This window comes from Metopolophium dirhodum, chromosome 1 (assembly GCF_019925205.1).
Source record: "Metopolophium dirhodum isolate CAU chromosome 1, ASM1992520v1, whole genome shotgun sequence".
NCBI lineage: Eukaryota > Metazoa > Arthropoda > Insecta > Hemiptera > Aphididae > Metopolophium > Metopolophium dirhodum.
The window spans coordinates 66937187-66961042 of NC_083560.1; the positions used below are offsets into that span (position 1 = coordinate 66937187).

The 23856-nt window shown below is 28.3% G+C and overlaps 1 protein-coding gene across 2 annotated transcripts; it reads right to left on the reverse strand.

The window, feature by feature from the left end:
- Positions 1 to 10564: 10564 nt before the first annotated feature.
- On the reverse strand, positions 10565 to 22136 carry LOC132936598 (organic cation/carnitine transporter 2-like). 2 transcript variants are annotated; one of them, XM_061003352.1, is made up of 11 exons: positions 22054 to 22136; positions 19925 to 20111; positions 17103 to 17352; positions 16926 to 17032; positions 16627 to 16781; positions 15666 to 15834; positions 15422 to 15566; positions 15184 to 15278; positions 14836 to 15050; positions 11211 to 11392; positions 10565 to 11086 (listed from the first exon to the last, which is right to left on the reverse strand). In XM_061003352.1, exons 2-11 carry the CDS (start codon positions 20062 to 20064, stop codon positions 10988 to 10990), a joined length of 1557 nt encoding a protein of 518 aa, XP_060859335.1. In that variant the 5' UTR covers positions 20065 to 20111; positions 22054 to 22136; the 3' UTR covers positions 10565 to 10987. The 2 variants fall into 2 exon arrangements, with proteins under 2 accessions (XP_060859335.1, XP_060859336.1); XM_061003353.1 differs by having other exon boundaries at positions 19925 to 20095; positions 22054 to 22098.
- Between the last annotated feature and the right edge of the window lie 1720 nt (positions 22137 to 23856).

Consider the following 23856-nt stretch of genomic DNA (forward strand, 5'->3'; position numbering starts at 1 on the left):
TGTGTGTAAACTTACAAATTATTCTATAAACACACCTCTTGCAATATATATATACATGTGTTACGGGCAAAGTATAAAATTTGGGCATTCTACATAATGTCCGGGCAATGTATGAAATGCCCTTCGTATATTAGGCAACATAGATATCGGATGATATGATTTAATGAATATAATATTTAATCGTAAAACTTAGATAAATAAAGTCAATTTATTATCTGTAGCTACTAGCTAGTTTGTTTGTTCTTATCGGTATTTCTACGATGGGGCAGTCCACATTATATGTGACATATAATATTATAAGTTATAATTATAGACCGGATTTAAATGTTTTTACATATCGTTACTGGGTCTATGCAGTCTTATGAGAGTAAAAAATGTGGATGATTTGTTCAATTCTGAATGCATAGAAAAAAGTTTTTTTTGCATATTTGAGAATATTTTATGGGTTAGAGAATATTTAAATCATTTAGCATATTTTGGAATATTTCGTAAATTGTGAGAAAAAATTTGTATTTATTTTTAATTTTATTATTACGGTACCCAGAAAAAATTTTTTTGAACATTTACAATTTTTTATTTTATCATTTCCAACTCTTACTAAAGTGCAATAATATTCCATTAGAATACGAAACTTTAAATACCTCACATTAACTCACTATTAATATAAAATTGAAAAATAAAAAATTTTAAATGCATATTAAAGTAAATATAATGATGTTTATTGATTATTTTTGCATATTTTTGCTTTTTTTTTGTATATTTTGCATATTTTAGCATATTTTTTAAATTTTTAAGAGAATATAATGAGAATATTTTAAGGTTTTTTCGAGAATATTAGCATCATATTTAAGGTATTTTAAGAGAATATAAATCCGGTCTTTAGTTATAATATTATCGTGCAAGGCCACAATCAACCTTTTACTTATTCTGGAAAATAAACTATTTAGTAACCGCGAATTGTTTGTATAGTGCAGGTTAATTGATTCAGTTGCGTTCCTACTGATTGGAATATGGAAAAGTTTAATGAAGATTTAATAATTTGTTAAAAAAAAGGTTCAAATACTTCATTTTCTACCAAATTAAAATATGATCAATTAATTTCACATATAAATCAATTAAAGAATAATTTAAAAAAAAAGGTGGATAAGTGGATGTCGCTCTGCTGTACAGTAGGTTACAAGTGGGTCACTGTAATGGATGGTGTTAAATTTGAATTCAAGAATATAATATCATTGCATAAGAAAAACGATTCTGAGCGAAAACGGTCAGTCGGCCTGTGATATTACCAAGTATATTTGATGATATTATTTTGAATAAAGTAATTTATATATAACCTATTTACGTGGAGCCTTGTTTTAAATTTTCAATCCTTAGCCATAAAAGTTAAAAATTTATAAAATTTATAAATTTTTAACCACAAAATAATTAATAAATTATAAATTTGATAAATGTTGTCAAAATTTGAACTTTAAATGCTTATAAAAAAAAATTGTGCCTATGTATTTTTAATATTTTTCAACTGCTATTAGAACGATATATCAGGAGCCTTATATTAAATTTTCACGCTTTTTTACCCCTACAAATAAAAATTTATTGATATTTATAGAAAAAAAAACTAAAAAAATTGAAAACTGACAATGTCTGTAAACAGCTCAAAAAGAGTCAAAATATTTTCAACATTTTATGGTGTATAGAAAATGCTAATATAAACATTCAGTGAAATTTTCAAGTATCTACAGTCATTCGTTTTTTAATTACAATAAAATAAAAAAATTGTTACATGAGAAATCGAGTAAATATCAAATGCTGTAAAAATATAAATTTCAGACGCTCATATAAATTTAATTTAAGTTTCTTGTAGACATTTTTTTTTTGATAAAGGTAGACAAACTTATGAGTAATCTTATATTACATTTTCAAATCTTAGATTTAAAAAGAAAAAATTTTATGAATTCTCAACTCAAAATAATTTTCGTGATTTTTCCGTATTTTGTCAAAATTTGAACTTTAAATGCTTATAAATAAAAACTGTGACTAAGGATTTTTAATTTTTTTCATCTGCCTATGAAACAATAACCTAGGAGCCTTCTATTAAATTTTCAAGCTTTTTTACTCAACAGATAACATTTTATTGATATTTATAGAAAAAAAACTAAAAAAATTGAAAACTGACAATGTCCGTAAACAGCCCAAAAAGAGTCAAAATATTTTCAAAATTTTATGGTGTATAGAAAATGCTAATATAAACATTCAGTCAAAATTGTATGTCCCTACGGTCATTTGTTTTAGAGTTACACCTAAAACCAAAATCGATTTTCTCGAAAATAGATTTTGCGTAAAAATTCCCGTTTTTCCTTAATTTTTCTTTTGTTTTTCACGTCGCTTTTGAAAACTACTAGGAAATTTTTACTTTTAACACCCCCAAAATACCAACTAGATTCAGTTTCATATCAGAAAAGTTACTGTTGAAGAAAATCCAAGCACTTTTACTGTCCTAAAAGGTGATGACAGACACAAAAATAAAAAATAAAAAATTAAAAAATTAAAAAAAAATTAAAAAAAAAATAAAAACAAAAACACACATCATTGTAAAATTAATACATTCATCGCTTCGCTCAGAATCTAAAAGGAACTGAATGATAATATAGGTACTAAAAAAATATGACGAGTTAAAAGTTTCTGATGTTAACAAGTTAATTGTACCAGTATCTGAAAATAATTAAATACTATGTACATAATGAAGAGTTATTTGAAGTTGGGTGGTCAGGGCTATACGTGTGTAGTACAAAAATGTAAAACACGGAAGTGCAAGTGCAAGTGCAAAGCAGCGGAAAGACTATATAAATCAAAATGTCACGGAAGCAATACTTGCGACAAGAAGTGATAATAAAATTGAAAAAACTTATCATATTTTCTAATAATATAAATATACGTAATTATTCATTAAATCATATCATCCGTTATCTATATTTCCCAATATACGAAGGGCATTTTATAAATTTTTACGCGTCCGTAGGGAGGGGGTTAATGGGTTGAAGCCCCCCCCTCATTGTCCGTATAATATTTATCAAGTTTCAACTGTCAACTATAGTAAGCAAGACGTACATTTCATATACATCTGACCAGAATGAATTCGTTTTTGAAAAAACATTGTATTTGCATACCAATTTTCCTAAAATTATCTGTAATTTTTCGGTAAAAGTATGAACTATTTGTATGAAAGACCTTGTATTAAATTGTCTAGTCATACAAATTAACTGTGGTTTTGACGAAATTTGAACTTTAAATGCTTATAAAAAATAACCATCCAGACAGCATTTTGTAATAATATTATAATAGTATTATAATAACGTTATACTAATATTATTCATTATTACAATGTTATAATAATATTATTAATCATAAAATTGCTGTCTGGGCATGATGCCTATGTATTGTTAATATTTTTCCTATAATAAAAATGTACGTATTAAATTTTTAAGCTTTTTGACCGGATAAATAATTTTTATTGACAATTATAGAAAAAAAATTTAAACTAATCAAATACAATCCAAGCGAGGATGGTATAACCAAACTGGTTGCCCAACAATTTTAAAAAATTTTCATTTTTTTTCTCTAATTATTTTAAAAATCACTGAGCATTTTCAATTTTGACCTGCTAAAAGTACCAACTAGATCCAATTTGCTTCCAAAAACATACATTGGGCATCAAATCTTATGATCAGAGCATTTTTTCTACAAGAAAAGTTGAAAAGTTACAAAAATTTTTAAATACCTCGAATAAACGTCTGAAATCATTGGACTGGATAAAACAAAATTAAATTGTAACTAATTTTCAAGCCCCCACATTGAAAAATCCTGCGTACGCCACTGCCCGAACATTATATGAAATGCCCAAATTGTATACTTTGCCCGTAACACATATAAATATATAATCCTAACAAATACATGGAAATATTACAAAAAGTATATCACACGTACTTATAAAAATTATTCATGTAAATATATAATTATTATATTCATTCTAATAAACGTCTCTAAATAGATCTTAGGCAGTACTTCAGTATAGTAAAGACCAGCATTGGCCGGACCAGCCCGATCCGGTCCTCAAAAAGCACGGCCCGTTGTGACTTGGACCGGGCCAGGCCTTTAAAATAAAATAAAGGAATGGACCGAGCTTTTTTTGTAAATTGTTTTAAGTTGTGCCGGGCTGGACTTTGAATAGTATATCAAGGGTTGGACCGGGCTTTTTTAAATATTGGAATTTTATTCCGGACCGGGCCTGGGCTTTTTTTGTACAATTTTTCGGGCCGGGTAGGATTTCAAATAATAAATCAATTGTTGGACCGGGTTTTTTAAGGACTTTTCTTCGAAAATTAATAATAATAATTTAAAATAACAAATAATAATGGTAGAATTCATGTTGAATTTTTTACAACATTTTTAAGCCGGTCATACAAAAATAATTTAAGATTGGACAGGGCTTTTTTAACAAAATGTTATGCACCAGCCTTAAAAAAAAATATGTCAGGCCAGGCCTGAGGATAAAATTGATGGACCGGACAGGGCTGAAAATGTACGGGCTATTCACTTTGCAGGTCTATATACAGTAGACACACTAAAACTCTACGTTGGACCTAAAATTGAGGTATATGTCTAAGGTGAGGTGTGACCCTAAATGTTTACCCGGACACTGCATGCAGGGTGCATGGGTATTAGGACAAAATATCATGTACTAAAATATCCAATGGATAAAATAAAATTGAACTTAAATCCACAATATTTATTTTATTAGCATGTGAAGAAAATATACAAACGGATTTCGTCAAAATCGAGAAAATTTGAAAATTATTTTGTTATTAAAAATTCTTTTAATTTTATATATATATCATATTTTTGATTTTAAATTTAAATAAATTGATAAAAATATTCTTTTAACTTGCAGAGTAAACATTTTAAATTTTATAATTTTATTTTTATAATTTATAAATTGAACTAGCTGACACAGCAATGCTTTGCTATTGCCAGGTATTTGTGATGGTTCAACTCCTTTTAGGTGTAACACGCTGCGGATATTTCAATTTATTGCCGTCCCGGCCGGCGTTGTCCGCGTTAAGATTCGCTTGTTATTATGCGAGCGCCGAGCAGTATATTATCAGTTATCAAGTAATCTATCTGCTTGCAATAGTTCGCGGACCCCGCGTGGCGCGTACGTAAGTGTAAAATTAAATTCTAAATTATCAAAAAATTTAAAAAAAAATGATCCTCGAAACCGTGGTTTGAAATCGATAACATTCTGTGCTAAATTATACAGGCTTATCGCATTAATAATAAAAATTATTATTATTAAAACCAATAGCAACCATTTATAAACAACAAATCTCAAAATCCCTGTTTGAGAACGTCCCCCGAATAGTCCTATTTACACTTTTTCGCGACAAAATGTAGCCTATCTTCTTTCCCAAGGTTTAATCTATCCTGTACCAAATTTCATTTTGTTTCATTTCAACACAGTTCAGGAATGCATAAAGCAGGACACAGATAAAACTTTTGTGGTTTCTTAATTTGTTGTAAATCAAAAATTAATAACCGTGAACATGTAAAATCACGAAAATGTGCAAATTATTTTGAGTTAGAAATTCTTAAAAATTTTCTTTTTAAATCTAAGATTTTCAAATGTATTACAGGATTCCTTATAAAGTTACCTACCTTTATCATAGAAACAAAAATGTCTATAAGAAAGTCAAATTAAATTTTTATGATCGTTTAAGTTCAAGTTTTTACAATATTGGATATTCACTTGATTTCTGAAGTTTATTTATAGGGTTGCCATTGGTTACATATTGTATGTATTATAATAGAAGTATCTCAATTAATATGGTGTATACTTTTTTTACAATTTTTTTAATATTTATAAAAAAAACAAATCTTTGCACAGGCAATGCCGGGCGGAATAATTAGAAAGGTACCTCATATATGAATTTTTTTTCAGTTCACGAGAAAATGAAATTTTTTATAGCGGGGTTGCCACTATTTGGTCACATATTATATTACTATTATATAAATAGTTGATAATATAATATAGTACAGGGATGGCAAATAGAATTTGGTCAACGTGTCAATTTATGACACAATTAAAAAAAAAATTTGTAGTCCCGCCACTAATTAATTTTGTTAGCCCAGAGAATTTTTATAAAATATTAATGAAATATAAAAGATAATAATCTAGAAAAAAATTAACTTTTATTAATATTGTTAGAAAAATTTTATTTCATATTACTTGAAAGATTTTTATTCCTGGTACTGCTGTAGTTTCTTGCAAGGTATATAAATATATATTGTGCACATGAAAGTCTTTTGGGTGCCATCGACCATTTCACCCGTGCCACTGATTTGCCATCCCTGGTATAGTATATACATTTTTACAAATATATTTATATAAAAAAAAAACCTTTAGGACGGGTAACGCTGTGCGGGACAGTAGATAATAAATAAATAAATAAATAAATAGATATACAATACTTACAAATAACAATAATAATATTGTACGTAGCGTAGACTGGATAACTAGCGTATGTAAGAAAAATTTGCGAAATGCGAATCGATGTGAATGCACGTGGTCGTGCTGAACGGACAAGAGCGTTTTAATACAGTGGTTATATAAGTAGTGGTGGTCAGCTTCCTTCACTTCCTGGAGTGACGCTGCGTGACGCCCTTTATTATGGTGGGGCTGCATGGCACCCCATGGAAGGAACGAATATAGGATAGGTGGGGTGGGGTGGGTGAAGATTTACCTAAATCTAACCTTATTTCCGCTAAATGTTATGTTCCGGTTTCCGCTGAAAACAAATTAATACCTGTATCATTATATGTATTTTTTGAGAACCCCTACCTAAATACATCAAATTGAATAATGATTTCGATCTACGCTCATCATAATATCACCTCACATATAGTAAGTCTCTATATATAATATCAAACAGCGAGCTAGTTTATCGTCGAAATGATACATTAAATTAAAAGAACAGTACATAAAAAACGTTTTACTAAGTATACGAAAAGAACACTTTTTTTATTCGTAACACCTACACCGTGTAATGCCGTTTTGAGATGTAGGTACGCCTATATAACGCACGGATACCTATAGTACTTACCTACATTTAACATAATTTACATAATATATTAATAAGCCCGTGGTTACTCATTATCACTTCAATATTTATAGACAGACAAAACAAGTTTAACCAACACAGTTAATAATTAATTAAAAAAACAATAGACGTAATTTTTAGCTAATATTGTCGCCACGTTAGTTTAAGTGGCGGAGGGAGTAGGTAGTGGCGTAGGTACTAGGTAGGTATACACAGGTATAAATAAATAATAATGGTATACAGTAAACTATAGTTGATAATATACAATTTAGTATTTAGGTACAATAGGTTATAGGTACCTACATAACAATATTAACATTAGGTACCTTGGTAATTAAAATAATTACGATTTTAAGGAGTAAACTGTAAACATAATTCATAAATAAAATAAACCAAAACTGCAGATAGATAGGCTGTTAACATTAAATAAAATATTTTTAAATAGTATTTCATATCATTGGAGAATGGAAAAAGAAATCAGATGTCTTAAGAGGACACTGGTATTTGTTGTCTCCGTCTTACCAGTGCGTAACATATGTCGCTTCGTTAGTTTAAAAATTAGAGCGAATTGACTTATTACGATACTAGATAGTAAGAATATTATCTGTGTTTATATTTTCGTTTTTAAATTTTTCGATAGTTCAATTTTTAACAAGTTATGCGTATATAATGTACCGTAAATTAAAAATGCTCATAACTCGCTTAAAAACTGAATTATCGTAAAAAAAACCAACGTGCAAACACAGATAATGTTGTTATCATCAAGTTTTATAATATGTCAATTCACTCTAATATTTAAACTAACGAAGCTACAAGTGTTCTGCTGTACGTAAATTTGCCATGTTACCTACGCACTTGTAAGACGGACCCAACAAATACCAGTGTTACGTCCTCTTAAGTTTATTTCCTAGTATTCGGTTCACCGGTTCAAAAAGACAGTAATTGCGCATTTGAGTTTGCATGTAGGTAGAAACATAATACAGAATAGAGGTGTGAATCTTAACGAGAAAGTTGGTGTATTTAAGGAGATAAAATATCTTTCAAATTACACAATCAAATAAGGTACCTATCAATAACCAATTGTGTTGTCAGACATTGTCATATCGAGTAATTTGTTTTAATCTATTGTGTACCTACTCAATAGTCAGTTGGAGTTTTAATTCTTGTCTACATTTACTAATATTATTTACATTTTTAACCGAATAGGTACCCAGATAAAAATATTATAGACAAAAGTAAAAAAAAGAAAAAGAATAAAAGTTTAGCGTTAATATTATGTAACGGCGTTTCTATCTTTTTTTTATTACGTTCCTACTATTAGGATTATGTTTATTCGAACTAGAGTTATTTGATCAGAATCTTGTGAGCTTTTAAATTGTTTGATCCATATAGATAAGATACTAGGTAAGATAATTGATTTTTAATGGTGTCATATCGGGCAACAGGTGGCGTAGGTACCAATAATAAGTGGTGCAGTGGCCAGATGCTGTGGCGTATTTATGGGTGAGGGGCATCCATGGGGTCCAGATCTCCCCCCCCGCATCAGCCCCATAAATACTTATCTAAACATCTAATATATATATATTAATATTTTCTGCAAGGGAGCCCCCCACTTAAATGTGTTTCGATAATTAGCTGGACCCCTCCATGAAATTTTCTAAATACCTGTGGCCAGTTTTCTAGACAAAGATTTTTTTATTCACTGTACGGAATAAAATGTGATTCAAACCATTTTTAGTAAATCAAATGGATACCTGATGATGAATGCATCAAACTATAAGCCACTTGACCAATCCATTCCCTATCTGTTAAACCAATGACACCGTATATATTGTTGTGTGTGGAACAGGCAGTGATTCAAATGGTGAGGAGTTTTTAACTACCTAATTTAAGATGAATTGTATTTGTACGAGTCGTGTGTTGCGTGAAGGTGTTCACAGCTCACCTCACCACCTCTCCCAAACATTCCTTTCTCAGTAAGGCCTTGCCTACTACTTCTACTATTATAAAACAAGAGGTTTTGAAACATTTTTTTTGACATGTTGTTTATTAAAAAGGATTATATAATTTCATAATTATTCTTGGCACATACCTAGTTGTTAGGTCTTATACGCATTGATTCTGCCTACAAGGCTACAAAATATAATGTTATTTTATTTTTAAAGTGTTATTTTGGTACTTTGTTACTTATTTATAAACTTCATTCTGAAACAAGTGCATACCCTGCATACCGCCTGCAAATGCCTTGACGATAATTTGCAACAAGTAAAATTTTATGTTTTTAGAAAAGAGAGAAAAAAATTAATTTCAACATTAACTGTAAGTATAGTCTGTAACTCAGTAAATTTTGGTTTTAGAAAATTGTTTTTATACTAAAAATTATTAAAAAAACATTCGGTCAATCTGAATCTAGTGTCATACAAAAGATAGGTTATAGTTTACTAAAAATCAATTTGTACTGCACGTATTCATGCACTGAAATGCAATATGGGGGGAGGGGGGAAATGCCCAAAGGCAGCAAAAGTTATATTTTAAAGGGTGGCATATGTTTAAATATGCATGTTGAATTGGGGCATATGTATACGTACGACATAGCAAAAACTGTTTTGGCCCGGGAAAGAACCGAGAAGACTACAGTCATAACTAGGAAATGAAATTTTCACCACATAAAAAGGAGAACTTTGGCTGTGCAACATCGTTTTTATTTTCACAAAAAGTTATGAAAGTAAGAAAAAACACAAATAATTATGGATTTTGAAACATTAAGAACCTTTTTCGTATAAGAGATCTAAAAAAAATAATGACTGTAGTAAATCCAAGAACACCAATTGCTGGAAGAGGGAGATACCTAGTAATTACAATGTGATTATGAAACAAAATTACAAATATCTGACAGCACTTGCCACTATGTGTGTGCGATGGATTGTCAAAGAACCAAAGAATTTGGAGATTAAAGATTCTATATTATAAAGTGTAAGTGTATAATATATTTATATGCGATAATTTGTCCTTTACCTCCATGCCATAATATTTTTATTTATTTGATGTGTTCAAAAGTTATGAACTCGGTCTACATACCGTTACCACGTAGCTCGGCCCTTAGGTCACAATAGGTCACTACTAGGTAAGTGATCCCAGCTGATGATGCCTAGTGGATGAAAAGTAGGCCCCAAATACAGTGAAAATGACTATAATGTCACAAATTATATTCAATTTAAAGTAACAATTATTTCTACCATCAATGAAATAAGAACATTTTAAAATAAGTGTTTTACACTACACTGTTTATTAGTTTTACATAAAAAATTGTAGACTCATACAAATTTGTAAACAATGATTTTTAAAAAAAAAAAAAATTATATAATATTACAAAACTTTAACTTAAATAATTATAAAATAACTGTAGGGGCGATAATTGTTAATAAATACATTTTTTATGTATATATAATTCGTATACATTCAAAATAATCTATAATTTATTGTAAAATGTGTATATTTTATTATTTTTATTGGGTATAAAATCCATAGTTGGTGAAGTTTGTACACAAGAGTTATGGAGACATCCAAGAAAATTGTTTTCGTCACATCAAGTTTATAAAATACTACTGCTTATCATTAGATGTTTAAAAAAATAATTAATAGGTTATGAAAAATATTGTATCATTATTAAAAATTAAACTAATTTAAAAATGTAATCTGGCACGACTGGTTTCTCGTTGTGTATTATTGTTGAATTATGAACAATTTAAAATATTTTATAATATAATAATATGAATTATGAATTAATGTAGACTTCTTCGACCAATTCAATGTCTCTTACTGTGTCGGGCAATTTTTTATCTTTTGTTTCTGGGAACAAAAAAAACCGTTGCCCCAGCTATGGTTGATAAGATTCCGAACAATAAGATCGGCACGTATTGTCCAAAGTAGGCGCCCTGTGAAACAATATTTAAAAAATTACAGTGCATTTCTGACGGTATAAAATAATAATTATAATATAATTTATGTGCGTTTCTCATTTCACTAAATTTAGGTATCGAAAAATTGTCAAGTACACACCAACAACGTCATTTGCGGAGATATTAAGAGACCCAATCGACCAATCATGGAAACTGTGCTGATCATTGACATACGGATTTCGGTGGGGAACATTTCTGCGGTGAACATGTACATGTTGTTAAATGCAATGGTGATTGCATACTTGCTGCTCAAGAACATCAATAGTTTCATCAATAAATAATCTGTAAAATTATAATACGTACGTCATAGGTACATTTTATTTCAAAGACCACTTAAACAGAATATCACATTTTTGTGTACCTATTATTTATACAATAATATATATAATATATACGAAATTGTACATATCGCAATGTGTACAGTGATCTTTGTACACATAACGATTTCAATATGAAGGTATCTCTTGGAGAGGGGGGGGTCAACTCCTCTCTCATGGACACTTTACAAATATAATATGTATATGTACAGTGGATTCTACCTAAATTTGTGTACTCAGAACCAAAAGTCTATCTCAAAATATCAAATTGTTCGAGAGAGCCATTTTAAACTATTTTCCACTTGAAACTGAATTATCTTTTTTCGTAATGAATGATTTTTTAATTATTGGTACATCTAAAAATTCACAAAGTTGTTCTAACAACAGTCATTTGTTTTTTTTAAATCAAAACATAATGTAAAAAAAAACAAAATTGTAAGAAATTTCCGGTAAGAACCAAAAAGTTCTTCAGATAGAACCTTTTGGTTGTTAATATATTTTTTTTCACTTAATTAGAACTGTTTCGTTCTGAATTAAATGTATGTTTTTACTAAGACATTACCAGCATCAAAATAATAAATAATGTGACATTGGCTTTTTTTTTATAGATCCCTATTTCAAGGCAGTAATTTATGATGAGGTCAAGGGTTAAGGGTTCAACCCCGAAATCGTAAAATTTCAAACCCGGTATACAAAATCAAAACCGAAACCGAAATTTCCTAATACCGGTATTGAAAAATTGAAGCGGAAATCGAAAAAATTAAAAACCGGTATACAAAATCGAAACCGAAACCGAAATTATATCAATCGGTTTCCAGCCTTGCCTTTTTAGTTCAGAATAACTCCTAAAGTAATGAACCTACACAGTTGGATGTGAGCTTGGATTATAGACCATTGACCAATAAACTCATTTATATCAAAAAAATCGATTTAGCACCTTTTGTTTCTGAAGCCACGAGTGGGCACCAGTTAATATGGGCATCCGCATAATATGGGCAAAATGGTCTGTTCCCAATGTATTTTAACTAATTTCGGTTCATATAGCCAACGGCTTTATGCGGGCTTAAATGAGTTTAGTCTCAACGTGTCCACATTAAATGGAATTCCCTATACATATGTAATATTAATAATTTATTGGGAAAAAATTTAGTTTAGCACCCACGCTAATTAAAATTTTTTTTTTTCGTAACCTTTGTATTTTAACGAGTGAAGAACGATGTTTCAGAAATTAATCGCCGGAAATCATTAGTTTTTAAGTTATAGCCTTAAAAAATTCACGACTTTCGGTTATTTACGCATTTGTACAACACAATATTTTACCGCACGTTTGAAACTTATATTAAACACACCCTTTTTTAGCGTTTTATCGTACCTATGTAGTTAATCGTGTTGGAAACGATGGGGAAGTCTGAATTTGACGGTCAAACTTATTTTAAAGTTATAGCTAATTGAAATTTATGGTATTTTCATATACACTCTTGCGCTGCGCTCACTCAGGCAATTAAAATTAAAAACATCCCTCGACTTGTTATGAAAAACCACCATGGGTTAGTCAGAATTATTTTTGCACCATAATTTTAAAACGTTGATTTCCCTAGTTCAAAATGCATCATAAGCGTATTAAACTATAACTGTTATGAGTAAAACACCAAAAATCGTGAACTTCGTAAGGCTATATACCATAAAAACTAATAAATTCCGGTAATCAACTTTTCACAATCGTTCTTTACTGGTTGTGATACATATAGGTTTCCGAAAATTTTTTTTAAAAAATTCACGTGGGCGCTAAACTACATTTATATAATATTAAATTTTACAAATATTTGGTTTGAAAAATGTCCTTGTTTTAAATTTTCAATTTTTAACTATAAAAATTAAAAATTTTATAATTATATATATTATTATATTATATAACATTTATTTATTTGAAAATAAATACTTTCGATATTTGATCTATAAATACAATAAAAAAAAACCGTGCCTATTGATTTTTAATATTTTTCAACTGCTATTATAACAACGCATAAGGAACCTTGTATTACATTTTCAAGCTTTTAGACCCGAAGAATAAAATTGTATTGACATTTAGGTATAGAAGAAAACACTAAAAAAATTAGAAATTTCAAATGTCTATGAATAACTCAAAACATTTTGAAATTCTTATCATGTACAGAAAATGATAAAATAAATATTTGATGAAAATTTCAAGTACCTACGGTTATTAGTTGTTGAATAACGACAAAATAAGAAAATTGTTTCATGAGAATTTGTTAATTTATGGTTGAATATCCAATATCTAACTTCAAACGTTCTTAAAAATTTAATGTGGCTTTCTGATAAAGTATTCTTTTAGTGTTAAATGTAAGAAAACTAAAGGGGAATCTTGTATTAAATTTTCAAATCTTAGATATTAATCGAAACAATTTTATGAGTTTCTAACTTTGCATATTTTTCCAATTTTTGTGATTTTTGTGATTTTAATGAATTTTATTAGAATTTTAACTTCAGGCACTCGTAATAAAAATATTATGGTTTTATGCTCAATTTTTTTTTTTTTCACTAACAATAACTTATGAATTTGATTTTTCAGTTTTTTTATGTCTAAAAAGGTGATGACGCGCATAAAACATAATAAAACAGAGCGGTTACCTACTTTCTTCCTTTTTTTATTAGAATTTAATATATTACATAATGTTTAACTATCAGAAAAATGTTATTAATGCAAATTGTATGAGGAAATCATAGGTAGCATGTCTATTGTCTATGTTATATATTTAACTCATAAAAATATATTTATCTTTTAAACCAACTTAATTTATATATAAAATAAAAAGACATTTATTTAAGTATTCTATTCCTAGAGAATTGTACACTGATATTATTTTAATTTAACTTATTGACTTAATTTAACGTTGAATGATTTTAATTTATTTTACCAATATAAAAGTTAATTATTTTAAAAGGATGGATATGGTTGTGAGCAATAATTTTATATTTACGAACTAAGTAGGTAACTACTTAGTTTTATTTTAAATAAACAAAGTTATATAATTGGAAGTTTATTATACCTAAAACCAATATTATTTTAATAAAGCTACTTTATTTAAAAACATAATTTAAAATAACTTGTTTATAAATAAACAAACAGAATGTATTATAAAATTAAAAATTAAATAACTATAAAAAAAAACTTAGGTACATAAATAAAATTAATTATTTGCATGTTATATGTTGTAAATAATTTAAATTTAGAATATTGTCTTGAATCTTATTTTTATACATTTTAGATAAGATGATATATTTTTTAATTGATGCTTTGGCCTATATGTATCACATATTTAAATATTATAGATAACACGCATATAATTATTGAAGTGAAAAACTATTCAAAATTAAATGTTTGCTTACCTGTAGATATTAAGTTGACCATAATACATCCTATGCCACTGAGGAAGAATGAAAACGCTTGGGTATATCGTCTGGAAAAGTGTTCCATGACGTACCACGATGTTAAAAATGCTGGTACCTCTACAATGTTTACAAGCATAAAGTTCAAGTATTTGTTACCGAACATTTCCACTGAAGTTAACGAGAGGCCGTAATAAACAAATGTAATTGTAGTCCTGTATTCATACAAATATAATATTAAGATATTTATTCACATCAAAAAGAGAAGGTGAAAATCATTAAATAATTTATAATTTAAATTGTTATATTATAAATCTAATTAGTAATTAGTAATATTACTCTACTAACCAGGAAAATGAACAGTTGATTACAAGTAGCAAAATTTCTTTTGAACCAAAAATTGTTCTCATTAATTTACAACCAGACATTTGTTTTTTTTTGAACTGAAATGAAATAGGAAAAATATTATATTAATTTATTTATATTATACAAATATACAATCGAGTATTATAATATTTTAACTGACTTATAATTCATAAAAGATGTATGTTATCAAATATTATAATATTATATCAATTATTATTACCGTGTTTTTTGAATCGGCGATCAATGCTTCATTGACGTAAGGCGGTAGAGTTTTACCATTGGATTCAGCAATTCTGGATAGAACTGTCGCCATTTCTTCAATTCGGTTTTTGGTTTGAAGCCATCTTAAGGACTCTGGCACATACCTATATTACAATAGTATCCAGACAAGTGCGTTTAAATATCATATATTATGAGCAATGGACTTGTGTTTGTATATGATTGTAGTAATAATTAATAATTACCAAATATATCCTAATGTGAATAGTCCGGGTAAGTTGACTACTCTAAGCATTATCCGCCAATCAAGAATCATGTAAGCTGCAAAACCCATTAAGACTGCACCGATGGGATAGAAACAGCCCATCAGAGTACTGACAGCAACTCTAGATTTTGGACCGACTATTTCTATACCTGAAATATATATTTTTTGTCATCATAGTATTGATTTCAAGTTTAAAAAATATGATGATTTTGATAGAACCACCAAATCTAAACTAAACTTAATTTCAAATTTAATAAACTTAAACCAAATTAAATTTACATCAAGTAATTTAAAACCTAGAACAAACTTTAAAAAAACTCTAATTAACACTTAAAAAATATAAATGATGACGAAAAATAGGAAAAAAATATTATATTCTTCTTAATAATAATTTCATTTTATTTTTTATCGTTCTTCATTAAATGAATTTCAATTTTTTTTTTCATTTGTTTGGCTTTAAAATCATAATATTTTGGGTAAATAGCAGTCTACATTTAATTGATGGTAAGTAAATTAATTTAATTATTAACAAGTAACAACACAAATTAATAATATATTTTATAAATGAAGTACAATAATTTTATAACTCAACATGATGGGTCAAAGCAATAGTAGGTACTTATCATAAAATATATACAATAAAATCAAGATAAATGAAATAACAATTTGGAAATATGCTTTTAATAATACACATTGATCCATTAATCAGTGTAGTAAATCCAACAGACACATTTTGTCTAAGTGTATACTTATTAATCTGGACCTGTGTAGGTCCCATAAGAAAATTATTCAATTAACCATGAGTCCAATTAGCGGCAACTACTGTAATATATATTTTACAACATACATTTTTTGAAAGTTTGACATAAGACAAATTTAGTAATTAAAATATGTATTTATTTTGTAACATACTTCGTGATTATGGGGGTTTGATATCTTACCTAATACGAAGGTGGCTGCATACACTCCACTAGAAGCCATGGATTCAAAAAATTCAAAAATTAGGAATGAATAATAATTGGTAGTGAAGGATTTAAGCGTGCCGAGTATGGCCGATGTAACTGATCCTATTATTGCCATATGCTTGCGTCCAAACCTTCATGTTTATAAAAAATAAAAGTAGGTACCTATGTTATTTAATATTATAGAACAAACTAAATAGAAATAATAACAAGGCTTTTGGTTTTATAGGTAGATAATAAATTGAAATAATAAATACACGGAATAAATATACACTCACATGTCTGAAATATATCCTGATAAAGGAATGCCAATGATCTGACCAATGCTATTGATGGTTCCCACCATGGTGAGTTTCCATTTGTTTTCCTCGCACATTATACCAAACTATGTGCACAAAACGGTTATTATCAGAGGCATATAACAAACAAATAAATAATTAATACCGCTGACTTACATCATTCACTATCGTCCTTTCCATTTCACCAAACACCCATTTGTTGCATTTTTTTTTAGAATTGACGTTGAATGATCCTTGCTTACACATGTTATTGGCAGAAATGATGGTGCCGTTTGTAGTCGGCGATACATAACGGTACATGAGACATTTGTAAGGCTCATTGGTAATTTTGTTATATGGTATCGTCTGGTTTAACCATTCCGGATTATACGATGGATTGTCGGTGTCGCATTGCGGGATTTCGCACCTAGAAAATTTTTTAAAAGGATAGTTACAATAGTACCTACGTTTAGCCGTACATATATACAACGTATGTAAAAAAGATCCTATAAAAATTTAAAGTATTGTTCCTTTTATTATCTTAAAAAAGAGCCGATATAGGAATTCGGAGAGACATAATGTGTCCCTAGTATAATATATTTTTGTTGTTAGGCACTTCAATTTTAAAGGACCAATAATAAATCATTGTATTTGAAAATCGATTGCCGGATTGGAAATCGCTTGAACGCCTGCTATTGTTGGACACCACGAGAACTTTTGGCAAAAAATTTTAAATTAGCCGTTATTAATACTACTGACAAAACTATTCATGTATTTCTGATTAATTCAATAGGTACAGATTTTTGGAACTTTTGGAGCAAAGCTCCTTCTATCCAAAAAATGTTGAAAAAACTACATGCACCTAGTTTGCTTGATGTACATAATTAGTTGTTATCAAGCTTTAATCTAGAAACTAAATAACAAACACTTAAATAATTCAAATATTAATTTTAATCAATGTTTGTATTTTACATTATTGTTCACCTTCAGAGGTCCTGACTTTGGGTGACGTGCCCATATTTTGTAATCAAAGAAGTATGTATAATCAATAATGTATGTGCCATTAATATATGCTCATGATAGGTTCACTGATATCATTATTTTAATATCAGTTGTGTATTTTATTTTATTGTCTTAAATCTTTTAATGAAACACAATCAACATTCATTTTATTCAATAATGTATTATTCCTATGTTTTGATTTAAAATAATTCATTTTAGAAAATAAACTTAAAGTAAAAAATATTATTTCTGGAAGCAGTGAGTTTTTAACTTTTATAATTGATGACTTTATTTTTTAGAAATAATCATAATTTTGTTCACTATTGTTTTTTCTTTAAACGCTAAATTAATCAATGAAATAAAAATATTGTTGTGTGCTGTGAAAATTTGGCCAACTTTTGGCTGAGGTAAACCTATAAAAGTAATTTATTATTTTATTATAACAAAGTTAATTTGCATGAATGTACTAAAAATTAAATGCGCCCAATAACAAAATATTAATTATATAGAATAATATATTTAATTATATTAAAAATCTATTTTATCAAGTATTTCACTTTCAGATTAATTTACATTTTATTTGGTATGGTTTTTTAAAATTGTCTTAGTAGTAAATCATCTAAGAAATTCTACTTTGATTCTTGACAATGACATGTATTATCACGTATTATAGACTATACTTAGTATAGATAAAATAGTTTAATGTTATTTTAATTTGACTTTAATGTTCCATTATATATTTGTGTTTATTGGAATTTATACAAAGTTAACATTAATATGTATGATCATTAGACAAGTTAGAACAAGTAGGTATAATTATTAATTAATATTGCACAGATTAGCGTGCGTTTTAACCATGTTAACAGTGCCCTATTTAAAAGCTATTAGAAAAGTTTTTATATGATTATGTGGTTAATTTTATCAATAAGTATATCATGTACGAAGTATTCATGTAAAATAAACTAAATACGAGTTCTTCATTTTGTATTGGAATGAGTAGTTAAATAAAAAAAAATACAAGTAACATTTTTTATAGCATATTTAAAAAATATTTTAATTTTGTTAAAGCACTTTTTTACCTATCTTAAATATTTTATGCCAAAATTGCAAAAATTGATGAGCCCCCCTTCTTTGAACTATAACCCTATTGAAGCACCCCTTAGGGGTGATCAATTTTTATAAAACTTTACACAATTCATTATTTTGATGTTTTGAACAAATTCTAGAGGTTTCAAATCAAAAATTGAAAAAAAAATTTTATCACCTATATATTAAGGACCACCCTTACATTAAAAACCAAAAAATAACTACTGCATACAGGTTTTTAGAAATTATCACAACATTTGATTTCTTTATGTATAATCAAATTGAGTGTTGAATTATCAATTATTATTCACTTATTAAATTCTGCATTTGTATACAATTTAACTTTAACTATACAAGTTTTTAATAGATCATATTATTTATTTAGATTTTAGACATTTTCAATTTTGACAACTCTAAAATAGAATTTTCATATAAAACTACAACAAGTATAGAATTGATCAATTTATTTTTGTTTGTATAATATAATATAGATAATTATAATATTATGAACTACTTAAAGTAAATAAATAAAAATTGTTTAGAATACTAACCAACTTACTCAATAAATCTTCTATAATTAAAAAAAATATTACGTATATTAATTTATCAAATAGTACTTAGTTAAATTACGATTTGCATAATGTATATATAACTAATATACCAATAATATATAGGTAATATAATACAAAATCAGTCATAATATTATATTAAAATCATACACTAATATTATAATATACCTTATATTTGTATAAGTGATTATATGTACTAGGTACATACATGTTTTAATTTAAAGGTAATTCGTAATTACTGTGTTAAGCTTGTAGTCAAATTGACTAATATAACAATTATATACAATATTACATTATATTATATAATATTATATACAATCAGGAAAATGCCTTCAAGTTTACCTGTATTTAAGGTCACCGGCTGTAATGGCATAACTAAGTGGTGATATGTTTGAGTACATGAGCACTAGACTCATTAAAGCACATACGGTCACTTGATATGAGCCCAATCCAGTGTTGCTCAGGATCTCATCTAAATCCATTGTTTATAGGGAATTCACTTCTTGATATGAACTAAACATAAAAAAAACTAAAAAACAACGTCAAGATCATTAAAATCATACAATGACAATATTAGGATGCATAGTGATGGTTTTATGGTAGTACCTACATGATTAGTGTGAGTTCAATATCCTCAAATAATGCCGCAAAGTTAAGACATACATATATAAGAATGTATAAAATAAAATCATACCACAGAATAAATAATTTAATCTTTTATAATATGATTGTACATTTTATGTTAATACCAGGTATTGGGATCGTTTATTTTCTAAATGTTTTTCTAAATGTTATTAGTTAATAACTTTTCAGCCATAAACTATCAGATTGTTTTTATATTTTTTTCTTATAGGTACAATTAAAAAAAAATGAAATTGAGCCACATCTAAAAATACAATTTGGGCCCTTGAGACAATTGCGACCAAGTCATTTAGGCCATGGTAACAATGCCGAGATAGGAGTTACAATTGTAATTAATAATTATATTAATTTATTAGATGATGTTTTATATGCACACGTCATGTGCTATCCATTTGAGGACCATTCTTACAATGCCTAGTTAAGTGTCCATTAACGCTAACCGACTGTTATATATTTCTTACTGAATGAAATCCAACCATTAATATTCACTTAACCTAACGGAGCATTATTGTTTTACCGGGGTTAGTATGAATTGATGTCGGTTAAAAATTAGACTAACCGCCAGTTAGCGTAAATGGACACTTAACTGAGCATTGTATGATCCGCCCTTAATAAGTAACGTTTAACATACCAAATTTTATGTTCAGAATAATAATTTTACTCTATTATTTCTAATATCAAAGTGTTGACTTATTATAAAATTTAAATGTAAGAACATTAGGTACCTACCAAGGCTTTTTTAAATAATTTTTATTTAAAAGTGAGTTATAGTTATATTATAAAATATTAGAATTTTAATGTTGCACTAATGTAAATAAGTAAACTAAAACAGTATGAGAGAAATAGCAAAAAAAGAAAAAAATATGGAGAACATTTTTTTGCGTTGAATAGATGTAAATAAATGTATAAATATAAATGTAAGTGAGCTAATATCTGATGAAATGTCAACAGATAATAAAGATAAGCCTGAAAGAACAATAACAGAAAAAATGAAAACGATTTAAGAAACAAAAATCATTTATAGTCAATTTACACTCAACTCTACAATGATTGAAAATCCAAATAAAATAAAAATTTTAAGGCTAAACAAAAAAAAAAATAACTGCAAAAAAAAATTTTTGGCTAAAGTGCAACAAAAATTTAGAATCTAAGAAATCAAATAAAAAAATTTAAGACCTTATCCCACTACACAATAAGTTCAAACAAAAAAAAAAAAATTCAATATTAAAATCGAACATTAATGTGTTTAAATAAACGAAATATTGACAACATTGTATTGTGATAAAATATTAATGGTAATTTTTGTCTCTATGAGTCATTCATGGTCATTAATCATTATTATGGTAAGAAAATAATTTAAAATGTATTTAACTTAAGTATGTGGGTATTAGCTATTATTATAGTTTGTTACCAATCTTACAAAACAAAAATAAACAATTTATTATAATTATTGAATCAAGAAGGTTTAAGAAAACAAATTAAATTCAAAAAATCTTTGAACGTTATTTCACTATATTTTACTATTTATTGGTATTTGCCATTAATGAGTTTTTGTACCAATCCGACATTATGTAACTTCAGATGACATAATAAAAAAGAATACCGGAATACGTCTAATCTCAAAAAAATAAATCTGTAACACCTACTCGTAAACGTAGATATTAAGAAAAGCGTCAACGAGAGTATAAAACCATAAATTAACAAACCGAAGACACGAAAACCTACACAATGCGTAGGTGTATTATTGTATTATGGTATAACAATAACATAAGAAAAATAACACCGTAGGTAATCGCAAGGCAAAATATTAATAATATATTTATATATACCTATAAAAGAACTGGAAGATTCCGACGTAAACACACTTGTTAACGATTCATATCAACTGACAGCAACTAACGTAACAAGTGCGTTGAGTCCGTGGTTACACAGCGTATGTGCGTATGATACTGCGAAGCTCCGCCCCAATAACGTTCCGAAATGAGTCGCACGATTAAACGGCTACAGGCTGCGCTGCGTACGCTAAGATTGCTACTATCCCTTTAAACTATATTATACTTAGCACAATATTACGCATTTATGCATGTGCATATTGTGGCTGTTTAATCGTGTGACTCGTTACTCGCACGCAAGTCTGTAATTTGAATTTAGCATAGGGACTGTAGAAGGGTGGAGGGTACATAAGTAGGTACTGCTGCAGTAGTTTACTCTTCTAGTAACTAAACAGAGCACAACTGTACGTCCAGGAAATCCAGCAGTAAAGCGGTCTGACGTGAATGCTCTGCTCTTGATGTACAACGTTCACAGTACATACCCACAAGAATTTTTGCGATTTTACAATATTTGTATTGTATCTGTATAACATGTAACGGAAACTTCTCAGTCACTAGACCATACCAACTGCCCATGGCTTGTCCAAATGAACCGTCTACAGTAGTTGTAGGAGAGACAAAAAGTGAAGCACGATCGTCATGTGCCGTTATTTATCAAGACTACTCCAACTGTTTTACCACCTGCTGTTTTTAAAAATGCAGGCCAACGATTAACATTGTACCCAAACGTAGAACCCCTGAAAACAAGAAAATCGGCTGAAAGAGCGTGGGTCACTTTTCGAATCTTTTAATGTCAATAATATGGTGCAAACATTCCAATGCGTTTTTTTTACTCGCGGATTTCTTAATATTCTTCAATACTTTCACAGGATCCAACAATGTTTCACGAAACCTAATGATTTTAACAATGATTCTGTAACGCCATCTACCATTTTTTTATAAAACTAACAGTTATAATACTATTAATGATATGAATATATTTTAAAATATTATAAAATACCGCCAAAATAGCGTCTCGCTTGGCGTTTTTGTTGGACTAGTTATCTTATATCCAGTGGGTAGATAGTCAGGTAATTACCACTGGCAGCTACTGGAGTTTCTACAATTTAAATATCTGTTATTGTTCTTAGTTGAGTTGAAAGAGTTATGGTTTCTTCGAGGGTGCTTCTGAATATGTCCCAATTTGTTCTTTTGTTTGTTTTGTACATTTTCTTTAGTTTCATTATATTGGAGCTTAATGAGAAAATCACAGGGATGTGATCTGGTGTTAGCTCTACTAGTATTCTTAGACTTGCGTATTCATAATATAATTGGATGAAAAAACACCTTTCATTACGTAGAAGCCATTACGATCAACTAATTTATTTATATCTGTCGGCTAGTAGGTTGGTTTTCAGATGAATTTCACATTATTTTATCTGCATATTTTAACAATAAATCAAATTCTTTTGAAAGTGATTAATTTTGGTCCCCAGAAAGTATGTTTTAAAAATTGTTTTAAATAAGTAAAAAAACAAAACAAGTAACAAATTTTTTATTTTTTAAGAATCGAAAAGAAACCGAAACCTAAATTTTAATTTTTCCGGGAACCAAACCGGTAACGTAAGAATCATTAAGATTCCAGCCCTTGGTTTGGCGTTATGATTTCCTCCAGCAATGAATATACTACTTAGTATCTGGAAGCATAGGTCGACCTAAAGTTTTACATTCAAATGTGCTTGGTATTTTTTTAAAACTATATAGTGAAAAGGTTACAAGAGCTCACGCAGAAATATAGAAATTGTTTTGATTTGGTTGTGA

Excerpts from the sequence above, each read along its gene's own strand:
- LOC132936598 (XM_061003352.1), bottom strand. The coding sequence starts at position 20,064 with ATGGATTTAGATGAGATCCTGAGCAACACTGGATTGGGCTCATATCAA. Across the intron at positions 15,567-15,665 it reads TTCACATTAGGATATATTTG|GTATGTGCCAGAGTCCTTAA; the intron begins GTAATTATTAAT and ends ATTGTAATATAG. Across the intron at positions 15,279-15,421 it reads TCGCCGATTCAAAAAACACG|TTCAAAAAAAAACAAATGTC; the intron begins GTAATAATAATT and ends ATTTCATTTCAG.